The sequence below is a fragment of the Nannospalax galili genome, unplaced genomic scaffold (genome assembly GCF_000622305.1).
Source record: "Nannospalax galili isolate Female #2095 unplaced genomic scaffold, S.galili_v1.0 scaffold433, whole genome shotgun sequence".
Classification (NCBI taxonomy): Eukaryota; Metazoa; Chordata; class Mammalia; order Rodentia; family Spalacidae; genus Nannospalax; species Nannospalax galili.
In genome coordinates this window covers 629295-649932 of record NW_008338715.1, presented here as the reverse complement: position 1 = coordinate 649932, position 20638 = coordinate 629295, and the positions used below count along the sequence as shown (strand labels likewise).

Sequence of the window (20638 nt, the reverse complement as noted above, 5' to 3'; positions counted from 1 at the left end):
TAAACCTAAAAATTTACAGCCAATTTTGAAAGAGATGCATCTTAGCTCTGGAAATTGTTATTGAATATGTCAATGCTGTTGTAATGAAATGCTTCTTCTATGTATATGGTTATTAAATAAATAATTTTTTAAAAATGGAAAAAAAAATCTCAAGAAATTACTCACAAATTAGGTAGCTGTTGGTTGGCCCCAAGATAAAAGTGACACTACTGCATCAATATCATATGCTGTGCTGGCCATTGATGTGCTTATTTTGTGTTGAATCTGGTGTTGAACCATCGATTGATGTTTTCCCTTGGCACCTCCATAATGCTCTCCAAAGCTATGAGTGTTAAACTTCAGTGGAAGTGGTTTCAGGTCATTTGCATCTCTATTGCTCCAAATCCTGTGTCTGAAGCATGTTCTGTCTTGAGTAGTAGGGTCTTACCTTCAAGTTCTGGGAGGCAATCAAGGGCTGTGGTAATAGCCTGTATAAATTTGGAAGTCTCTTGGACCACTCTGGCCAACAATTCAAAGGAAGGTTTCTTCTGTCTGGCACTGTTTCTTGTCATGTACTCTTTAGCTATACACATAGACTCATGTACAGATAATGTATGAGTAATTTCTCATTAGTTTTTTTGACTAATATGATTCCCTCTGTTTTTTTTTAAAACTAGCTAGGCATTATTTATCTCCTCTATCTCTCTCTCTCTCTCTCTCTCTCTCTCTCTCTCTCTCTCTCACTGTCTAACCTTTCAGCCATGTTTTTGCCATTTAAAGTGTTCCCCTTTCCCCCATTTCTCCCTTAATGATACAAGTCTTTTATGGTCCCAACTCTGTTGAGCTCTTTCTTTCTCTTTATCCCTAAGGTCCCTTGCATAATCCTCCTTCCCCACTCCCATTTAAATAAGCCCATTTTTATTCATTTCTCCCTTAATAACACTTTTCTCATATATCCTAGTCACTACTCATCAAAGAATCTCCTTTTGTACCAGTCAGAGACCATTACCAAGTACCACAACTGGTAACACACACACATTGTCCATGAATTGCCCAGGTCTAAGTGACACATCTATAATGCAACCTCAACACTTAAGACTCATGGAACATAGAACAGGGGTAAAGAAGACACTATTGAATCTTTCAGTTCTTACTAATGAGGCTCCCTCATGCATCGGAGGACTAGGAACAAAAAAAGTCACAAGTGGTCAAGTGTAGAGGTCAAGAATCTGCTGAATGCTGGTCCTTGGAAAGGACTCCTTTATTAAACTTCACCCACCCAAGGGTCAGAGAACATCACAGAAGAGGGGGTGGAAAGATTATAAGAGCCATGGAGGAGATGCATGACCACATAGAAACAGAGTCTTATGAGCTCCTGGGAACCTGCTCATATGATTCTATGGCAATGGTGTCAGCATATACAAGTCCCATTCAAACTCAGGCAGACAAACACCCAGCATAGAACTGGGAAAATGAACAGCAAACTCCAATCCTATTTGAAGAAATATTGGCAACTTATTGCTGCTATGTGAAGAAGAGCTAATCTTCCTAAATCAATGGACTCCAGATAGGCTGACTAGACCTCAGTGAATGAACTTGCACTGGGGAACATCTGGGACATCGACGTGACACAGTGTGTCTTAACAGGTATGACAGAGTATATGGACTCCAGTGGAGGGGACTATTGGAGGGTGCCAGTGGGGATGGAGGTATAAAGATGAATAAGATTATTTGATATATTCTGTATGAAATACACAAAAATTTAATAAAAAAATGTTAAAAGAGAAAAAACATTAAGAAAGCCAATAAAAATAAATTTTAAAAAAGGAAAAGAAAATTAAGAAAGCAATCCATTTAACAACAGCAAAATGAATAAAGCATTTGCAAATAAAAAAGAAAATATTTGCAAATTGTATAAACATACACGTCAAAAAGATTATCTACCATAATCAAGTAGACGTTCTTCCATCGATGCAGGGATAGTTCAATATATTAAGTCAATGAATGTATGTAATTCATATAAATGAACTTAAAGACAAAAAAAATCACATGATCATCTCAATGGATGTAGAAAAGACCTTCGACAAAATCCAACATACTTTCATGATAAAAGACCTAGAAGGAATTGGACTAGATTGAACATACCTCAACATAACTAAGGCTATAGATAACAAACCCATATCCAAATCATTTTAAATGGATGGTAGATTCTTAATGACATTAAGGGTACTCAAAGCTAGATTTCAGATCTAGTTTCAGTTGGCTTTGGAACTGAATTTTTCATATTCTAAAATACTACCCAAAAGGTAAAGTTAGATAACACTTTTCTTCTACTGGAAAAAAATAAGACCTCACTACATACTACTGGGGCAATTAAAACAAAGAGGAGAGACATCCCAATGTGGCCAATCAGTGTACAAGAGCAAGACACCCACCTTGAATTAAGTATTTAAGGAAAAGAAGATTACTGGAGTTATGAGTGAGCAAGATAGTGAAATTTTCAAAAATCCCACATGAATTTTCCTAGGTACTTTGACTGTACTTCTCATTATCTAAAGAATAAACCAATAGCATGGGAAAGGAAGAATGATTGTGGATATTGGATGACAACCATCTCCTCTTGTGTGAAGGACTTGGTAAAAATAGTACTGAAGACAGAAAGCTTGTGTTTGAATGAAGATAAACCACTTTCAAATATGTAAACCAAAACAAGTTATTTAAATATACTAACTCGCTTTCCTATTTGTGAAATAAAATGGTGTAGAAAAAGATCATCCTTATCCCATGGGCTTCTTTATGGGGAAACAAATGGACATGTATGTAAAACATTGAATCAAATAGCACATGGTAAATCATCGATGAATGTTAACTGTAAGTCTTGCATACAATACATGGACTCAGAAACATGAAATTTTGGATTTGCAGGAAAATCTATGCAGTATTTCAACACTCTTATATCTTATTACCAACTCCTATGTGTAAAAGAATTATACTAACACGATTCTGAAAACATGAAAACAGGATATTTAATATGAATATCACTGAATGATAAGTGTTCTAGAAATGGAAATTTGTGCATTTAAAATTGAAATAGGGGTGTCAGGTTATGATGTCAGAAACATATTTCAAGAAACCTTTAAAATTCTCTCTTCAATCTCTTTGCAACATTTTAGAGGGTGGGTTATTTCAGTGACTTTCTCTCTTGCATATGGAGCTATTATTATTACATTTAATATATAACATATAATTTATAATTTTATACATGAATGTTTAAAGGTAAAATCTAATATACTAGGACATATAGTATGGCTATCCTAGAACTTTACCATGTGATGACAAAATAGTTCATATCTTTTGATGTTTTATGGCTAATAAAAAACAACTGCTCACTAACCATCTCCCTGTGAAAAGTAAAGTGAAATGAAATACAACCATGTCACCGGCACTGATGTTTTAAATTTCCTAATAAAATCCCCTAATTTGTTATTAAATAGTGATGAAAACCAGCATAAAATTAGGGAATAGGTGGTTGATTTTTATTTTGGACAGCTGTATGGAATATTTGCTTTTGCAATTTATTTTGTTAGATTCTTTCCAAGCCCAAATTCTTTTACATCATCCAATTCAAGGTAGATAATGAGAAATGATGTCCCAAATGTCTTGGAGGGAGAAAGAACAGCACTGACAATTTTACTAGATAGTATTTGTATTATTGCATGTTTATAGCAACTCTGCAAGTGAGCCTTAACATGACCACTTTCACTATGTAGCTCTTGAAGTGGATCAATCAAGACCATACCTCAACATATGGCAAAGCTGGTGTGTGGTGTTTTTACTTCTCATTCTATTTTTAAAATATTTATTGATTTATTGATTTATATGAGTGTATTGACTGCATGCACATAAGTGCACCTGTGTTGTGCAATGCCCACAGAAATCAGAACAGGACGTCGGACTTCCCTGGAATTGGAGTTATGAATGTTGGTTAGCCACCATGTGGGTGCTGGGAACCAAGGCCTGGTCCTCTGCAAGAGCAGCCAGTGCCCTTAACCACTAAGCCATCCCTCCAGCCCCAACATCTCTTTCTTAACTATTCTGCAAGAGATGTCATACTTGTGAAACTGATTAAAATTAAGGCACTGTGCCCTCAGTTGCAATGACCACTTCTTTGTTAAGGAGGGAAAGCATTGCCAAAATTCATGTTTCTGCAAAAGTTGCAAAAGCAAGACATAATAGTTTAGCAAAACTAAACTATTATTTAGTTTCTTAGAGAAATTCCATTAAATAATATAAGCTGTAATCCTGACCCCATTCAACAGTCAAAGAGTTAATGAACGTGGCCAATGGAGAAAGTACCGATCACTTCCAGAATTTACATTTGTGTAGCATTCTACCAAACAGAAATTTATTTCAGGACATTTGTTCCTCTCTACAGTTATGGGAAGCATTTAAACTATGATTACCCACCATAGTATGAACAAATGGATTGAGTTAAAATGAAAAATAAAAAGAATGTCCAAAGAATTTAGTAAATGATGGAAATTAGAAAAGACAAAATTATCATTTTGAATTTCAAAGCTAAATGCTGTTTGCTCTGATTTTTCTGTAGTTTTATAACACCTATTTTCCCCTTGTTTTGTTTCAGAGGTTTCGATCCAAACCATGAACCGACATCAACAATATTAAGTGGGTTACTTAGTTTTGTGGCTGCTGTGTCTGTCACTCTTACTCCTCAACAGAAATCAAAGTTACGGTGGTTTGAAACCACACATGTAGTCCTTCCGGCAAAGGGGTTTTCTGGCACTCTCTACTACAGAAGGCTGGTGGCAGACCTTGTTAGAAGCTTGGTTACACTATTCCATACTGAAACTCTTCTATGAAAAGGTTTTCTGTCATCTTCCATGACACTGGGCAGCCTGTCCCACCTCTGCAGCTCTTACAGGAGGAAAGGGCTATGGATGAATGCAAAACTTGGCTCATGTAACAAGCTCCTGCTGAGGACAGCAGGTGTTGAACTGGTGCCAGTTAGGTCTACCTGCTGAGCTTGTCCTTCCATAGAAAAGATATTAACACATCCTGGAATTATCTGCCAATGAACTATAAGTGAGCTATCTTCTAAGAAAGGCAAAGCTGACAGATATCTAAAACTCTTGTACTTCTGATTTATGAATTAAGTAAACTCTAGGTACTTGAGTTTGGTGCAATGTATTATTTAGGGAGAAAGACCTTGTAAAGTTTAATTAAGATAAATATACTGTTTTCTTAATGCCCAACTTGAAATTGTGACTTTGGGAGTTCGGGGACCACATATTATGCATGTGGTTTTACACTCATACCTTGAGTGGCCTTCCTAGGAGAGAAAAGGAGGCAAAGAGATCAGACAGATGAAAATAAAAATATGAAATTATCATGAGGAAAAAAGACAGCACCCATCTTCGAGTAGAAGAACAGATTGTATTTTCTCCAAATCTTCCAATACTTAGCCTGAAACATGTTTTCAAGTAGGAACAATTTCTCACAAAGCATATGCAAAATATTTCAACCTTCAGGCTTTGGCTCTTGGAGGATTTTTATTTTATTTTTAGCCAAAATCTTTTACTGAGAGCTGTAGCCCAGTTTGTTTATTTAGAACTGAAGATAAACTTAATGGATGGAGAACACGGCCTGGGCAATAGTCCAGCCAGTGAAATATAATTAGAATGATCACAAACACTTTAATCCCAGTTATTTAATCTGTGGGGTGTCTAATGCCACAAGTGTTTGGCATGACTGTAGACCTCACAAGGAAGTACAAGAAGAACTATAAATTTCTAAACATCTAAACATCCTTTTTAATTACAGTGTGGCTATGTCTTGAAGGCCTTGGAGAACCAAACATAAAGTTACAATATGCATGTAAGGATTAATGTCATAGTGTCCTGAAATAGAATAAAAGATAAAGACTAACATGCTTATTAATATTGAATTTGTGTGACACTACATTTATATCTTCCCCAGCCTTTTCTCCAACGTTACCACAAGCATTCCACACATCCTTGGCACATTCATTTATAACTCAGCCAAGTTCTTATAAAATACTAAAGGAATGTGTAATAAATCAGTGGACAGTTACTGAGAGATATAAGAGATACAGAGGAAAGAAGACATGATCTATATATGACTCCCATTCAATGAAGTGTTACATTTTCTCCTATTGTATAAGAAATAATTTAAGTGATATTATTAAAGTATCACAAGGTGATAAGAGACTAAGGCTGTGGACCCTATAGGAAAAGAATAACTATAGTAAAGTTTAATTATGAACAGAACCTACTAGGATTTATTTAAATGGAATGCAACTAATTGGTACTGTAAAGGCAAAATTCACACACACACACACACACACACACACACACACACACACACACAGGTTTTAAAGGACTTTTAAGCATTTTCTCAGACATGACACTTTATGACTGTTTGAAATCGCTGAAGATAAAAATCACTTCAAATAATCTAAACTAAAACTAAATGCCAGTCAATAAATGTCACCATTTTAGACCACAGAGTTTTACAAACGCACACTGTGGTACCTGCTACATCAGAGTTTTATAACTTTGTAAAATCTGACATTCTCATTAGAGATGCCAAGTGAAAAATTTTAGCTTTGTGAAAAATAAAAGGAATATTATATAAATCACAAGAGATGTGACCAGAGCCAACTTAATTTCTTATGTGATTAAAGTTCTTTTTATTTTTACACATTTATTAGCATTTTCCTAAACAAATAATATCAGTAAAAATTTTTAGATGTTGATGAAAGGAATGAAATGAATTTAAAGCTGATATAAAATTGGTAAAAAGGATTCTGTTTAAAACAATCATTTGTATATGTTTATTATTACAATATTAACTTTAAATTAGAGCCAAACCTTTGCTTCATGTGGTAAGAATACTGGTTTGATATAACTCCCTTGTGTATTTGATATCTTTACTGTTAAAGAAGGAAATATTCATGTTTTAGTATTAAAATTTGATTGGAGTATAGAAAGTACTTTTTTGATTCTCAAGAACCTCTAAACGACTTGCAATTCGATTTTTGTGTCTCCAGTTCACAGCACCAACTCTGCTTTCTAAGATCCTACTCTTGTTGTCTAAACTACTCAATTTGAGAAGTTAATGATTACACAGAAACATAGCTATTCAAGATAGGAAATGAAACATTCTTCGCATGGCTCAGTTATCAATACTCTTCATAATTGAAATAATTCAACACAGCAGTGAACTAAGAAAACATTATAACAACACTAGAAAGATGAAAAAGTTCTTGGTAAAGCAATTTCTTGCGTGCGAAACAATAAGCATAAAATAACATATGCACTGCAGATATTATTAGATGGATTATCCAAAGTGAGATTTTAAAAATCTGAACTTAAAAGTCTTACACTGCCATCTATTTTTGTCTTATTCAAAACTTCAAAGACTACTTCATTGATTCAAAATAATTGTCAGAAAAAGAAGAAATTAGTTTTCATGTTTTAAGAGTTTTATAAAATAAATAACAAAATACTAAAGTAAAAACAAATGGATACTTTTCTACATACCTATGCTTTGAAATGTTTGGAAGCTTAAAATCAAATACCTAAAAATAGATAATTTATAATCTGAAATAAATGTTTTCCAACAAGATTTTCACAGAGAATATTTCAGCTTTCTGAAAGCACTAAAGTTATGAAATGCTTTAAAATCATTGTTTTCAGCAATGCTTCAAAATTTGTTATGATTATCAGGAAATGTCCCTTTTTTATTTTTCTTTGTGCAATGTGTCTCATTTAGTAAGCACATTTTCTTGCTTATTTTAAAGGTATGCATTGTAAAACTTTACTGAAAAATGGAAACCATTTCAACCTGTGTTTACAAATCCTTTGGAATTCTCTTTAAAAACCCACTTCATTAAACTCTACAAGCACAGATGTACAGTATTTAGTTACATGAGACTCAAATAGAACAAATACAATTTTAAGATAAATGAACTATTCCATTGCTTGGGACAATGAATACAAGAAACAGAAGTATCTATATTATTGATTATATTAATTTATAACATAAATAAATATATATTTACCTAGTAAAGAATGTAGGTAGGAGCCCTTCACCCCCATGGAGATATACTCAGTATTCACATGACAACAACGAAAAGGACTCTAACTTTCTAATGTATTAATCTCTGCTCTTACACCTCACACTGCACATTTATAGTCAAAATTTGCTCTTTGTAAAAACTGAAAATAATGCATTTTAATGACTAATAAGTAAACAATGATACTCATACTTCACTAATTCTGATACTTTATGAAAATACCTATAAATATTTTAATATTTTCAAAATGTCACAATAATATTCAAATCACTAAATACCTCTGTTAACTATAATCTAACTACTCACAAATAAATTATATGTGCTAACTTAAATTGAAATTATTTTAAAGAAATTATCAATGTTCTTTAATAGTTATTTCTTCATATAGTAACAGATTATTTTCCTTTAGGAATTAAATTTGACACAGAAGGGAAAAAATAGCTGCAGTCAGCCAATATAATCATACATCTTATACTGTATATTTATAGGCAACATTAGAAAGATTTCTTCCAAATGAAAGAGAAAATAGTTATCATTCATACAAATATATTAGAAAACACACCAAACAGAAGACAATCAAATGGTAGAGTGAGTCAAACACCTAACCTAATAGCTAGAAATAGTTGACACACGGTCATTTTCATGCCAGAGGTATTAATGAATCAAATATCTAATCAAATGTTTGTGAATGGTTGTCTATAAATAGCTATATCACTTGATTTTGATATTTTATGTAGAGATGCCATATACTTTAAATGTTTGCATTTCATATAGCAAGCACATAAATATTGTCAAAAGTACATTTCAAAATATCAGAGTGAACACTTGGGCTAGCTCTGTGTTAGATTTCATACCTAGCCTTTACAAAGATCTGGTTTAAATCTAATCAGAAAAACCCACCAAACCAACAAAATATGAGTCTTTTTCTATGGTATGTAGGCTGAAATAAATACCTGGTAGTCTTTTTAAGTTACTAAATTATAACAAGGATATTTCCAGTGAAGGAGAAATCTCCATTACATTGGAGAATGGAATTGTCACCCATTTTTTTTCCTGTTTTACGTAAGTAAATGAAATCATCTTACCTGTCACCCTGACACCAAGACAGAGCTTAAAATGTCAAGATTCCCACCCACTACCTTCATGGTTTATTAAGCAAAAAGCCAAAACCCTCCATGTCCCCTTCTGTTTCCAACAATCTATGATTCAAAGAGATGTAATGGCTCTCTTTTCATGTTCAGTAGTATCCTGGTGAGGGAATGATTTTACTGTCCTTTTCCTGTGGGGTCCTGCCAGTGAATCTAAAAAGGAATGAATTACAACTGGAGGACAGGACCACAAAATAAAGCCATTTAGTTTTACAAATCTATTGTGCCCTTCTGTATGTTTTATGGGCCTGGCCCTATTATAAGCTGAGAAAAAAAAAATCCTTAAACAAACTTTTCTTCCCATCTCTTTCCAATGACAACATTTACAATTTTATGATTGTCTCTTAAAGCAGTTTATCCAATTTCCCCCTTATATGTTTCTTCTCCAAGAAGTTTCTATCTTACTTTATCAAACATATAAAACAATCAGTAACAAGAAACTGGACTTTTCAAATACAAACTGCTGACAACAGTTAGAAGCACTTTACTGGGACATTACTGACTGTAGCTTCAATGAATTAAGCTTGATTCACTGTGGGTGAATCATTTTCAATGCAGAGCTGTTCAGCAGTAATTGGCCAAGAATCCCTGCTGAGAAAAGCACTTGTCAAATAATGCTTGTTTACAAATATATCTCTAGACAGCAAAAAGTAGCAGTTACTGAATAAGTTCAAAGACCCCTCCAAAAAATTCATAACAGTTGTCAAAGCCCTTTTACTTATTAAATTTCTTAAAATTTTCACTTGTTGATACACTTGCTAAATACAGATCTCCTAGATCAATATGAGATTAACATTTTCTGTTAAATAAGTTTGTGGGTGGGATTTTTTTAAGAAAAATTTTGTGTCTTTTACCATAGATTAAGCGTTTCTTTCACATGTAGTTTATGCCTTTAAGAAGCAACTAAATATATATTGATCTTGTAATTTGCTTAGAACGTAAATTTCCTCTTGCTGTCTCCTAATCAACATTCTATCAGTGTACATAATTAAATTTGATGACAATTCAAGAATCCGGACATGTTTAACTTTTCTGTTAAATTCTACATATAGTTATAATTTTAAAATGAAAAAAATAAGAAAATGTGAATGAAAATTCACATTTATTTCTTCCTGTCTGACATTTTATCACATAATCATTTACATGCCAGATGGGAAATCACTAAGCATTTCTATGTGTTGTAGAGATCAATTCTATGAAAGCAATTCATTAATGAACCTAGCATGTGAATCAAATCTTCTGCCCTTGACCTGCCAAAACTATTCTAAAACAAACAAAAATCAAATTGAAGAAATAGTTAATCTTATTTGTTAAATAAATAAAAACACGGATGTTAGAAATATTTAGTATAGGTCTCTGCTCTATACACAATAGCAGTAGTATAGAAGACCAAAAGAAGATGAGAATGTAGATTTAACAAACTATGAGTCTGAGATGATATTAAAGATGAAATATTGTTGACTAATGAAGACATGAGCTTGGTAAAGCCACAGATGGTAAGAAAATTACATTTTCAGTGATATGAAATAGAATGTGTCATAAAATGTGCCCTAAAGAGCAGGCAGGCTTTATTCTAAATGTCTTCCGTGCAGGAGGAGACAACACAGGACTCCACTTGTTTCTGTTAGTACCTCCAACGTTCATTTCCACTTAGACAAGTCTGTTGTGCGTTTTGCTAGCTGGGGAAGCTCGTACTTGCTAGGCTGCAATCCACAAGATCTAAGCTCCACTGACAGCATGCTTGGAGACTTGTTCCTTCTTCTCTCTTCATTTAATTTCCTTCTGCCTGTTTCTCCTTTCCACAGTCTTGGTGCTTGTTCACCCTCAGTCACAGTGCCTGATAACTGACTTCTTCCTATTCTTTATCACACTCTTAGAAAAGGAGTTGAAACCACAGCGCAGATGAAGGGTTGAAAGAGGCTATGGTTAAATACGGCTAAGACCGTACGGCCCTTTGGATAGAATAAATAGTTAAAAGCTCCTCCCTGTTCCCAGACCTCTTGCACCCTTTGGACTTATAACCTAAAGGCTTAACATAAGATGTTAATAAAAGGTCTAGATCTTCAGAAAACACTTTAAAATAAACTTTAAAGAGATGAGAAAAACACAAGTTGTTTTGTGTAAGCATGGCTGATCACATATATATGCACCTGTATCATATCGACTGATACATATATTCCTTTAAACAGATGTTTAGTAATAAGCAGAGACTTTAGAGAGAGTCTGTTGGGCGGAGTGTGTCTATTTGTCCTGCTTTTTCAGCGTTCCTTGGGAGCTGGCAGCACTAGGTTACCAGCTCAGCGTCTTCTAAAGCAGAGACGGAACCCATGCAAGTAACGGAGGACAAACACCACTCAGCTGCTGTTACTTCATCTTTCCCATTCAGTGTCTTCTGTCCCCAGAGTGGAAGCTTTATAAGCTTCTGAGCCCCGTAATTCTCTTCCACAGTCCCAATCCAAGTCCCATGTTTCTAAAAAACGGGATAGAGTTTTGATGTTTTTTATTCTGGAGACGAGCACACCTGGCAACTAGAATCCCTGTGAGATGCCTAACTGCTCTTCCCCACTCTTCACCCTCCACCGTATGAAGGTTTGATCCCTTAAGACTAGACTGGAGTGAGGTCTGGTGTGAGAGAGGAGCAGATCTAGAGCAGCTGGAGAGGACGTGGAGACCAGTCTGAATGGGAGCAAAAGACAGGAGTCTCAGAAGCTGAGGTCAGCTGCTGGGGGTGGGGGTGGGGAGCAAGAACAACACAGGTGTCCCTGCGCCTAGCCCTACCCTCCCAGAAGAAGGCATGGACAGTCTGTTGCAAAGAATTTGGAATACTAGGAGGGTTGGGTACTTCAGGTGCCTCTGGTGCCTCTGGTTGGGAAGAGTCTCTCTCTCTCTCTCTCTCTCTCTCTCTCTCTCTCTCTCTCTCTCTCTCTCTCTCTCCAAATGACTCTGGAGATCAGACAGATATATTTCTATCTCACACACCTCTCTCTCTCTCTCTCTCTCTCTCTCTCTCTCTCTCTCTCTCTCGATAAGCCACTGTGGATTCCAGGGATAACTTCCTAACGGTTACACTGCCTTGCTCCTCTAATACCATTCTACCTTCCCCCTTCCCGCCTTCTTCCACCTTCCCTTGAGTATGTCAGTGAACACCCCCCAAACACAAAAACACTCATCAAAAGGGCTGCCTTCTGCCCTTCATCACCCCCTCCTTTATGAAGTAAACCTCTTGCCGTCCACCCCAGAATAGCATCTGATGATGCCCTAAATAACAGGGGGTGAGGGGCACTTTTCCCCAAAATAAAAGCACTAGTCATTCCCACATCGTTTCCTAACACCAGCATCAAATAACGGTTTCTAAAACCACCTTTGATCCTAAAACCCATGTCACTTTCTTCATTCCGAATATGTCATTTGCCCTCCCGACCCACCCACCCCCACGCGCCCCGGGACCCAGTTGAACCCAATCTCCCAGCGCAGGTCTCAGACCCCTTTGCTTCTGGCTTCCAACTTCCCAGCCCCCAACCAGCCTCGGTCCACAGGCAGGTTCCTAGCCTAGCAAGCACTCTGCTGCTAATGTCAAACAATGCGACCAAAGACACCAGAAAGACTCGGAAAGGCCAGGGAACACGGACAAATATTAATTGCAGATGTAGAGTGAGCTTTAGTCCAAGGCAGCAGTGTCTGGAGCTCTGAAGCAGGCTAGCGCAGGCCCCGCCTCAGCCATCCACCCCAGGTGGCCTTGGTCCCCACCCCCATCACCCTACCTTCGTTGCTGGGGCTGGCCAAGAGGGTCCGGAGCGCCGCGCACAGGAGAAGGCAGGTCCAGAGGGGCGTCTTGCGAGGTGCGGAGTAGCAACCCGCTAGAGAAGCAGGGCTGCGGGGGGTGTCGCCGCCGCCCCCGCTGCCCAGGGTCCACCGGCGTCCCGCACCCCGGGGCCCGGAGCCCCGCATTTTCCTCAAGCCTCGACTGCCGCTGCTGTCCCGCGCCGCTCAGTCTGAGGTTCAGGATCGGCGAAAGGGGAGAGGGAGACGCGGGAGGACTCCTTGTCCTGGTGGGGTCCTGTGCCTTCGGGCACACAAATGCTCCAAATGCGGGAGTCACAGACCGGCAGAGAAGCTGAAGTTTGCTTCTAGTCCTCTGGTTCTCCCCTTCAGTTGGAGGAGATGGATTGGGAGTTCTGATGGCTTGTACAGTTCCGAACTGGGTTCAGTCAAGGGTGTCCAGGAGAGTCCGGTGGACTGTTCCTTTGCCTCTTAAGACTTTTTTTTTTTTTTAAGGACTGTTATTTTTAAATACCAGCAGGGTAAGAGGTGAGAATGCTTTTCCAGTCTTCAGTCCTGAAATGGACGAAGTTAAAGACGACGAGTCATCCTAAGAAAACGTATTTTCCATAAAATGAGAAGAAAAAATGAAAGTAGAGTGACTAGGAATGAAAGGATAAACGTTGAGTGGGGAACACGGACTAGTGGCTAGTGAAGGCAGCGATCCAGAGTTAGACAGGCTGGCAGCGCGAGATCCGACCCTTCGTGCTGAGCGCAGCCCCCGGGCTGGCTGTGCAGCCGGCGTAGAGCGCAGAAGCAATGGTCCGATTGACTCAGCCCCGCAGCTCGGCGCTGCGGTTCCAGGACTCAGCAGAGGCGGAGTGCGGGCGGCGCGGGCGAGCTGGCAACTGCACCCTAGCCGCTCTCCTGCTGTGTCTCCAGCTCCGGAGGCTCCCAGGCCTTCAGTTCTGCGCCTCCCTCCCTCCTCCTTCTTCCCTCCTCCCTTGCGCACTCCCCCGCCCTGTGCTGCTCGCGGCCTCGCCAGTGACAAGCTACTGTAAGTGTGACTTGCTTAGACGAAGTCGCACACCCACCGAGGGAAGTAATCTGCAGGCTACCATGGGGAGTGTTGCTGAGCGGACTCAGAGAAAGACGCGTCTTCCTCCCTGGATAATTAGGGCAGACAATCCTCCTGAGGATGACTAGGAGGACCGGGGTTCCCGGGAGGCAGAACGGAAAGCAGCCTGGCTCAGCCCGAAGCCCCAGGAGGAGCGGGTTCAGGGTCTGGCATCGCGCCTGCTGTCCCTCGCAGGCTGTGGCATCAACAACCTTGTCATCGCATAGCAGTGTGTGAGCAGGCTTTGCTGGTCCATGGCTAGTTTCTTAAACATTCATACCCCTCGATGTCTTTAACCCTTTCTGTTCCTCTGGAATGAGATAATTACTCAACACGCTCTTCAGAAGTAAGCTGTAAAATATCTAAATATAAAGACGGTAGGTCAGTATGAAATTTCAGGGAGTCAAATAATTTGACTATTGACATTTTTACTATGACAGATACTTTAAGACGTCACGATTTAGTTCACTTACTTCAATGGCAATATTTTAGTATTGAAGAAATTGTGTAATGGAAAACACATGCAGTTAATTCCAGTAAATTAGCATGGGCTAAATAATGTTAAAGCTTTTAAAAAATTAATTATTTTAATTGCCTGTGGTCTATTATACTGAAAGACTTACAAATAACCGGGAGAAAACAGTTTAAGGCAATCCTCTTTCGCTGCTTCACCTCTGTTGTGTCTTCCTTTGCTTTAATATCTTCCCTCCATTTACTTACTCGTTATTTCAAAGAGGTACATCAGAAGGACAATTTTAGCACGCTAACATTCAAAAACAGACTGCAAAGTGCCTCCCCAGACATGTAGTATGCAAAGAAATGTATCTCATTCAATTTGGCAATAAGGAACGAACTACTTTCAAGATTGGGCTGGTATTCACACGCAATAAAGGTGAATCTCCACACGAGTCTGGTAGCTAGACTCTCGTGGTTACCTTCACAATAAATCTGGCGCAATCCTTACCTGGTGGCATTTGACTGTGTTTCGATATTTGCAATGGAGGTGAAAGAACAAAGCATCAGTGAGTAGCAAGGCAATGTTTAAAGAGGTGGAACTCGTCTTTGTGTTTTTTTTTTTTTTTTTTTTTTTTTTTTTTTTTTTTTCCTGAAAGGTTTGGCACTAGAAATCCAGAAGCTGCTTCATTTTATTCTAATGTGGTCCAAACACATCAAGCAAATGCCGAGGAATGGCAAGGAATCAGTCTTCCAGTTTGGCAAAAAGCCTCACTGTGACATGGAAAGTTAAAATGTATGGGTCTATTTGGCCAGGCATGGTGGCACACGCCTTTAGTCCCAGCACTTTGGAGGCAGAGGCAGGCAGATCTCTGTGAGTTCAAGGCCAGCCTGGTCTACATAGTGAGTTCCAGGCCAGCTGGGGCTACAGGGAGACCCTGCTTCAAAAAGAGAAAAAAAAAAAAAAAACAAAAAAAACTGTGTGAGTATATTTGAAGACCATTTAAAATGTAAGGCTATTCTCCATGCATGTTTATATTTGGGTTACTTACAACTTTTTAAATAGAATAACAAGGAAAAAAAATCTAAATCCTGGGAATGAAGCTGACATAGGACACTGGCCTTGAGCAAGTGTTTGGCATCTTTAGGCCTGGGTTAATAAGAGCAAGGTTTATAGAGAGGGTTTGCAAGTACTCTTCTCTCCCTTATTCACCATTTGTTTCTTCTTGTCAGCCAGGAATAGTCAATAAGAAGTGTTTAATACTGACTGAAAAATAACCACATTTATTTAGCTTAGAATTTAAATTCTTATATTACAATAAGCATATACAAACTTTATTAAGGTCCACTGAATTTTAAATTCAGTGGTCACTTCCTCTGAATTGTCGTGCTTCTCTGATTTTATGCTTGTTATGCCTTTCTATATGAACTCCCACTAGCCAAATATTTAGCATCCTCCTCACACACTACATTCCTCTAATCCTACCCACTGTTGAAGGAAATTCAGACTTTCAAATCTGATTCATTTTCTGACAAGAAACAAATTAGTTCATTTATATGCATTTGAAGAAAGAGACAGAACCTAAACCAGGTATGTTCACGAAAATCTTTTACACTGGTCACTGTTGGTGTAATAGTATGTTTTCTTACCCAGAATGGCTAATTTAAGTGACTCAGAGTACATGATAGAAAATCTTTTCTATTCTCCAAGTAGTTGTTTAATAATATTTACCACACAATTTTTTAAATATTTATTTTTATTTATTTATGTTTATTTTATGTGTATGACTCTTTTGCCTGCATGTATGTATGTGCACCCATGTCATGCACTGCCTGTGGAGGCCAGAAGATGGCTTCAGATACTGTGGAACTAGAGTCATGAGCTGTTGTTAGGTTCCATATAGGTGCTGGGCACCAAACCTGGATCCACCTTCAAAAGCAGCAAATGTTCTTAAAAGCTGAACTATCTCTCCAGCTCCAACCATATAGTTCTGAACGAAATAATAGCTTTGAAATGAAGCCGCAAAGACAAGGATCATATTTATATTATGGCCTAAAATGTGTTAATAAGAGAACACAATTTTGATGGTTTGGCATGGGCCTTGATTTCAAAGACCTTGAATCTGCCCACAGGTGATTTCCCTAGCATAAAGATATTCTTAGCACATTTACTTGGGACAATGGCATTGCATGGAAAAAAAAAACTTCATTTTCTCTTATGTATATGAATGCAAGACAAAATGGTCTGACATCAGTTTGAGTTTGGATGAAAAGGTATACAGATTAAACATGAGAGGACACTTTGAAAATTGACTATCATTGTGTTTTCAACATTATAGTTAAGTGAAATATAATAGCAAACCTGCATATATCTTCTCATTTAAAATAGAACAAAAGCAGTCTTGATGCAAATAATTTATATTACTTACTGAAAGTTTACTCTGTGTGAATATTATATGACATTCTAGCATTAATTACTTCAATTATGATGTGGCTGCTTGTAATTATTAGCCCAGTGTTAATGAGAGAACTGAGGAATGAAGTCAGGGTTCCCATGTAGTTACATAGCAGGTAAGACATACAAATTTTAAATCATTGATACTGGCTCTGTTAAAGAAAAATCCAATGTAAAAGAAGCAAGGAATAAATTTTATTTATCAAGGTTTTTCAGGAAAAGAAAAAAGGTTATCTGAAAATTCTACATTAATGGAAAAAATTAGATAAAATTTTTAAAATTTATGGTTGGTTTAGATACAAAAGCAACTAAATAGTACAGCAGAGAACAGATACATGAATAGGGGAAATAAAGACAAAGACATTAAGGATATAAATGTGGATTACTTGGAGACAAAGTCTGGCAATCACAGAAACATTCATATTTGTTCGTGTGATTCTGTGCACACAAATGTCTACAAGCTTGTACTATGATAGAGATGATGGGCCAAATCAGGATTGAGGTCTGTGATTATATGATATTAGCTCAATTAAATGACACAATGTCCATTTATAAGGCCTGGCAGAAAATATAAGCAAGAATCTTCACAAACTTCGATTTGAATGATTCTGTCACTTTGTAATGTTCCACTTTTGGTAAAAATAAGGTAAAAAAGATAAAAGAAACAATAAAAATATAAGATGGTCTAATAAAATTATAAGTTGTCCAAATAAATATATTTTAAGATTCATAATATTCTGTATGGTGATGTTACTTATTTTGATATGAAAGGTAAATAATACCAGTGTGTTTGAGTAATTGATAGTCTTAGAATTTGCTAGAAAAGATAGTACTATATTTGTTTTATAGCCTGGATTTTAATTTAATGAACGTAAGAGATAAAATATTTTAATTTTTGTTATGTTAGTTTATTTTTTGAATAAGTGTCTTAAAGTTTTAGATTTCTTTCTAATAATGGCCCACTTTTCTACCTGTGAATGTAAGATTATATTTTATTTAAAGCTAGTTGATTATCAGTTGAGTGTTTAAATTAACTAATGAAACTAATGAATCATTACATTTTAAGATTAGTGATGGGGGTTGGAGAGATAGCTCAATGATTAAGAGCACTTGCTGCTCTTCCAGAGGAGGAAAGTTTAGTTCCCACCACCTACACTTGGTGTCTTACAACTGCCTGTAACTCCTACTCCATTGATTTTGAGGTACCTTTCGGCTTCTGCAGACACACATAAAGATATGGCACATACACACACACACACACACACACACACACACACACAGATACCACCTATACACACACACACGAATAGATAAACACATACATATAAACAAATAAAATAGAAGTTAGTGTAGGTTTATAAATATAAATTCCATTATTAAACAAAAATATTACACATTAGAAACTTAATTTATTAAACATCTCCATCATAAACAATACAAAATTTTCACTTTTCTATGAATATTGAGAGCAGAATAACATTCTTACATAGCAAAGGAGAACAGGACATTTAAATAAATTACAGTAAATCCCAAGAATCACATTGGCTGATGCTGGTTTATCCTTTAATCATCATCTATCAAGTACAAAGTTTGCAAAAAGTGCAACATAGAGAGAAGCCAAGACTGCTAGAGTTTATAAGGAGCCAAACCCATTTACCAGGAAGTCTTTGGTGGTTGTACTTGCCTCCAGCATTTTGCACAACTGGCATCATGTAAAGATGTGGACAGTGAAATAATAAGGACTCTTGAGGCTGAAGAAGCGGGAAAGCATGCACAAAATGATGCTACTGTGAGAAGTAAAATTTCAACTAAATTCTGACCTGCCTTCTGGACTCCAGAAGTATTTGCTAATATGTGAAAAATGAACTGTAGTAAGTTCATATTCTGAAAACTGAGTGTTAAACTCATTAATTTAGCATAAGTAATTGATTCATACAAGGTCATATTTTAAAACATAACTAAATGCAATTTGCTAGAGGCAAATACTAATAATTTTGTTCAGAGGGGCAAGAAAAGCAGACACATATGTTACCAAGCTTGGCTGCCACTGTTGACTGGGAATGGAGCAGGACTAGATAAAATTCAGTAGTGACTGTCTCATGTTCTTGATATTGGATGGTAGAGTAGGAACACTGTGATATTGAGCTTTCATAATATTATCACTAAAACATGACTAACTTTAATTCCGGCAGCCTTTTTAAAAGTTTAAGCACATTAAATTGGGCTAAGTATTAAACCTATGTTATATTTTAACAGATTTTTTTTGGTCTTTTTGAGACAGGGTCTCCCTGTAGCCCTGCTGTCCTGGAACTCACTATGTAGACCAGGCTGGCCTTGAACTCACAGAGATCCGCCTGTCTCTGCCTCCCAAGTGCTGAGACTACAGGCGAGCAGCAACACGCCCGGTTCTATTTTTAAATTAAGCATTTTCCACAATTAACATTTATCAGATGTACAATAATATCATAACAGTATTTTCAAAAAAAAACTTCCTACAACAATGTATATGCACAAACACTGAGAAAAAAGAAAAGATAAAAAGAGTGACAAGCAATGGCAGAAGGATGATTCTAGTGAGAAACCTCACACTATTATAAATTAATTAAATAATAATTCCAATTAGCCTCTGTGCCCATTCTACATCCATTGTGCAGCTCCTTGTGTATCACTTTCATTGTATCTCCACAGCATTTCTAACTAATGCAAAGCTTGCTGGAAGGATCCCTCTTTCCTGTATCTTGTGTTTCATTGCATTCTCCTGCAACATCTTCCAGCTCCCTGTCTTTACTGACTGCATTTCTAATCTTACGTTTTCTGTATTGGCTTTCCTAATAATTATCAACATCCCTCCTCTTTGATATACTGTCATTTATGAATAGCTAATTTTTTTTTATTTTTTTGAGACAGGGTCTCCTTGTAGCTCCAGCTGTCCTGGAACTCACTATGTAGACCAGGCTGGACTCAAAGTCACAAAGATCCACCTACCTCTGCCTCCCAAGTGCTGGGATTAAAGGCATGCACCACCACGCCCAGCAATTTTTTTTTAAATACTTGAAAAAAGGGAAAACTGCACCACACGATCAATAAAGTTAATATGATGAAGTTTTCTTTCTGAAGTGCTGTGGTTGAGATTGCATAGTAATGGTTCTTTCTTAAGTGTTTTCCTGATGTCCATTCTCCTGGGTCTGTCCCTCCTTAAAGATAACTCTTTTGCGTTCCATTTTCAGGTATTTATACTCTTACCTCTTTAGCTAAGCAGCATATTTCCCAAAAACTCTTTTTTTTCTTAATCTCTTGGTAACCTATAATCTGTAATGGAGGCTCTACCCACAAATATTCAGAAATCAAATCTCAAATAATCTATAGTAACTTTGTAGCCCCTTCCTTCACTACTTGGTCATCATCACCCTACCTTCTGCAAACACTTCCTGTTTACTCCTTGTGAAGTTTATAAAATTTTAAAAATCCACAGAAAAATATATACGAAGGATAAATGATAGATAGGTAGGTAGATACATATATGATAGAATTTTAACGTATAAAAAAACATAAGTTTTATATGAAAATTTAGGATTTTGTATTGTTACAAAACAAAATTATAAATACAA

At 37.0% G+C, this 20638-nt stretch overlaps 1 protein-coding gene across 8 annotated transcripts in view; it reads right to left on the bottom strand.

The window, feature by feature from the left end:
• Epha5 (EPH receptor A5) overlaps positions 1–13944 on the bottom strand; it is a 378563-nt gene extending 364619 nt beyond the window's left edge. For 4 of the 8 annotated variants that reach the window (XM_008833253.3, XM_008833256.2, XM_008833257.3 and 1 more), the window contains exon 1: positions 13008–13943. In XM_008833253.3, coding sequence (XP_008831475.1) covers positions 13008–13194 — 187 coding nt within the window. In that variant the 5' untranslated portion in view covers positions 13195–13943. Of the gene's footprint in view, positions 1–13007 lie in introns of all 8 variants that reach the window. The other 4 variants (XM_008833258.2, XM_008833260.2, XM_008833254.2 and 1 more) reach the window with 3 other exon arrangements.
• Between the last annotated feature and the right edge of the window lie 6694 nt (positions 13945–20638).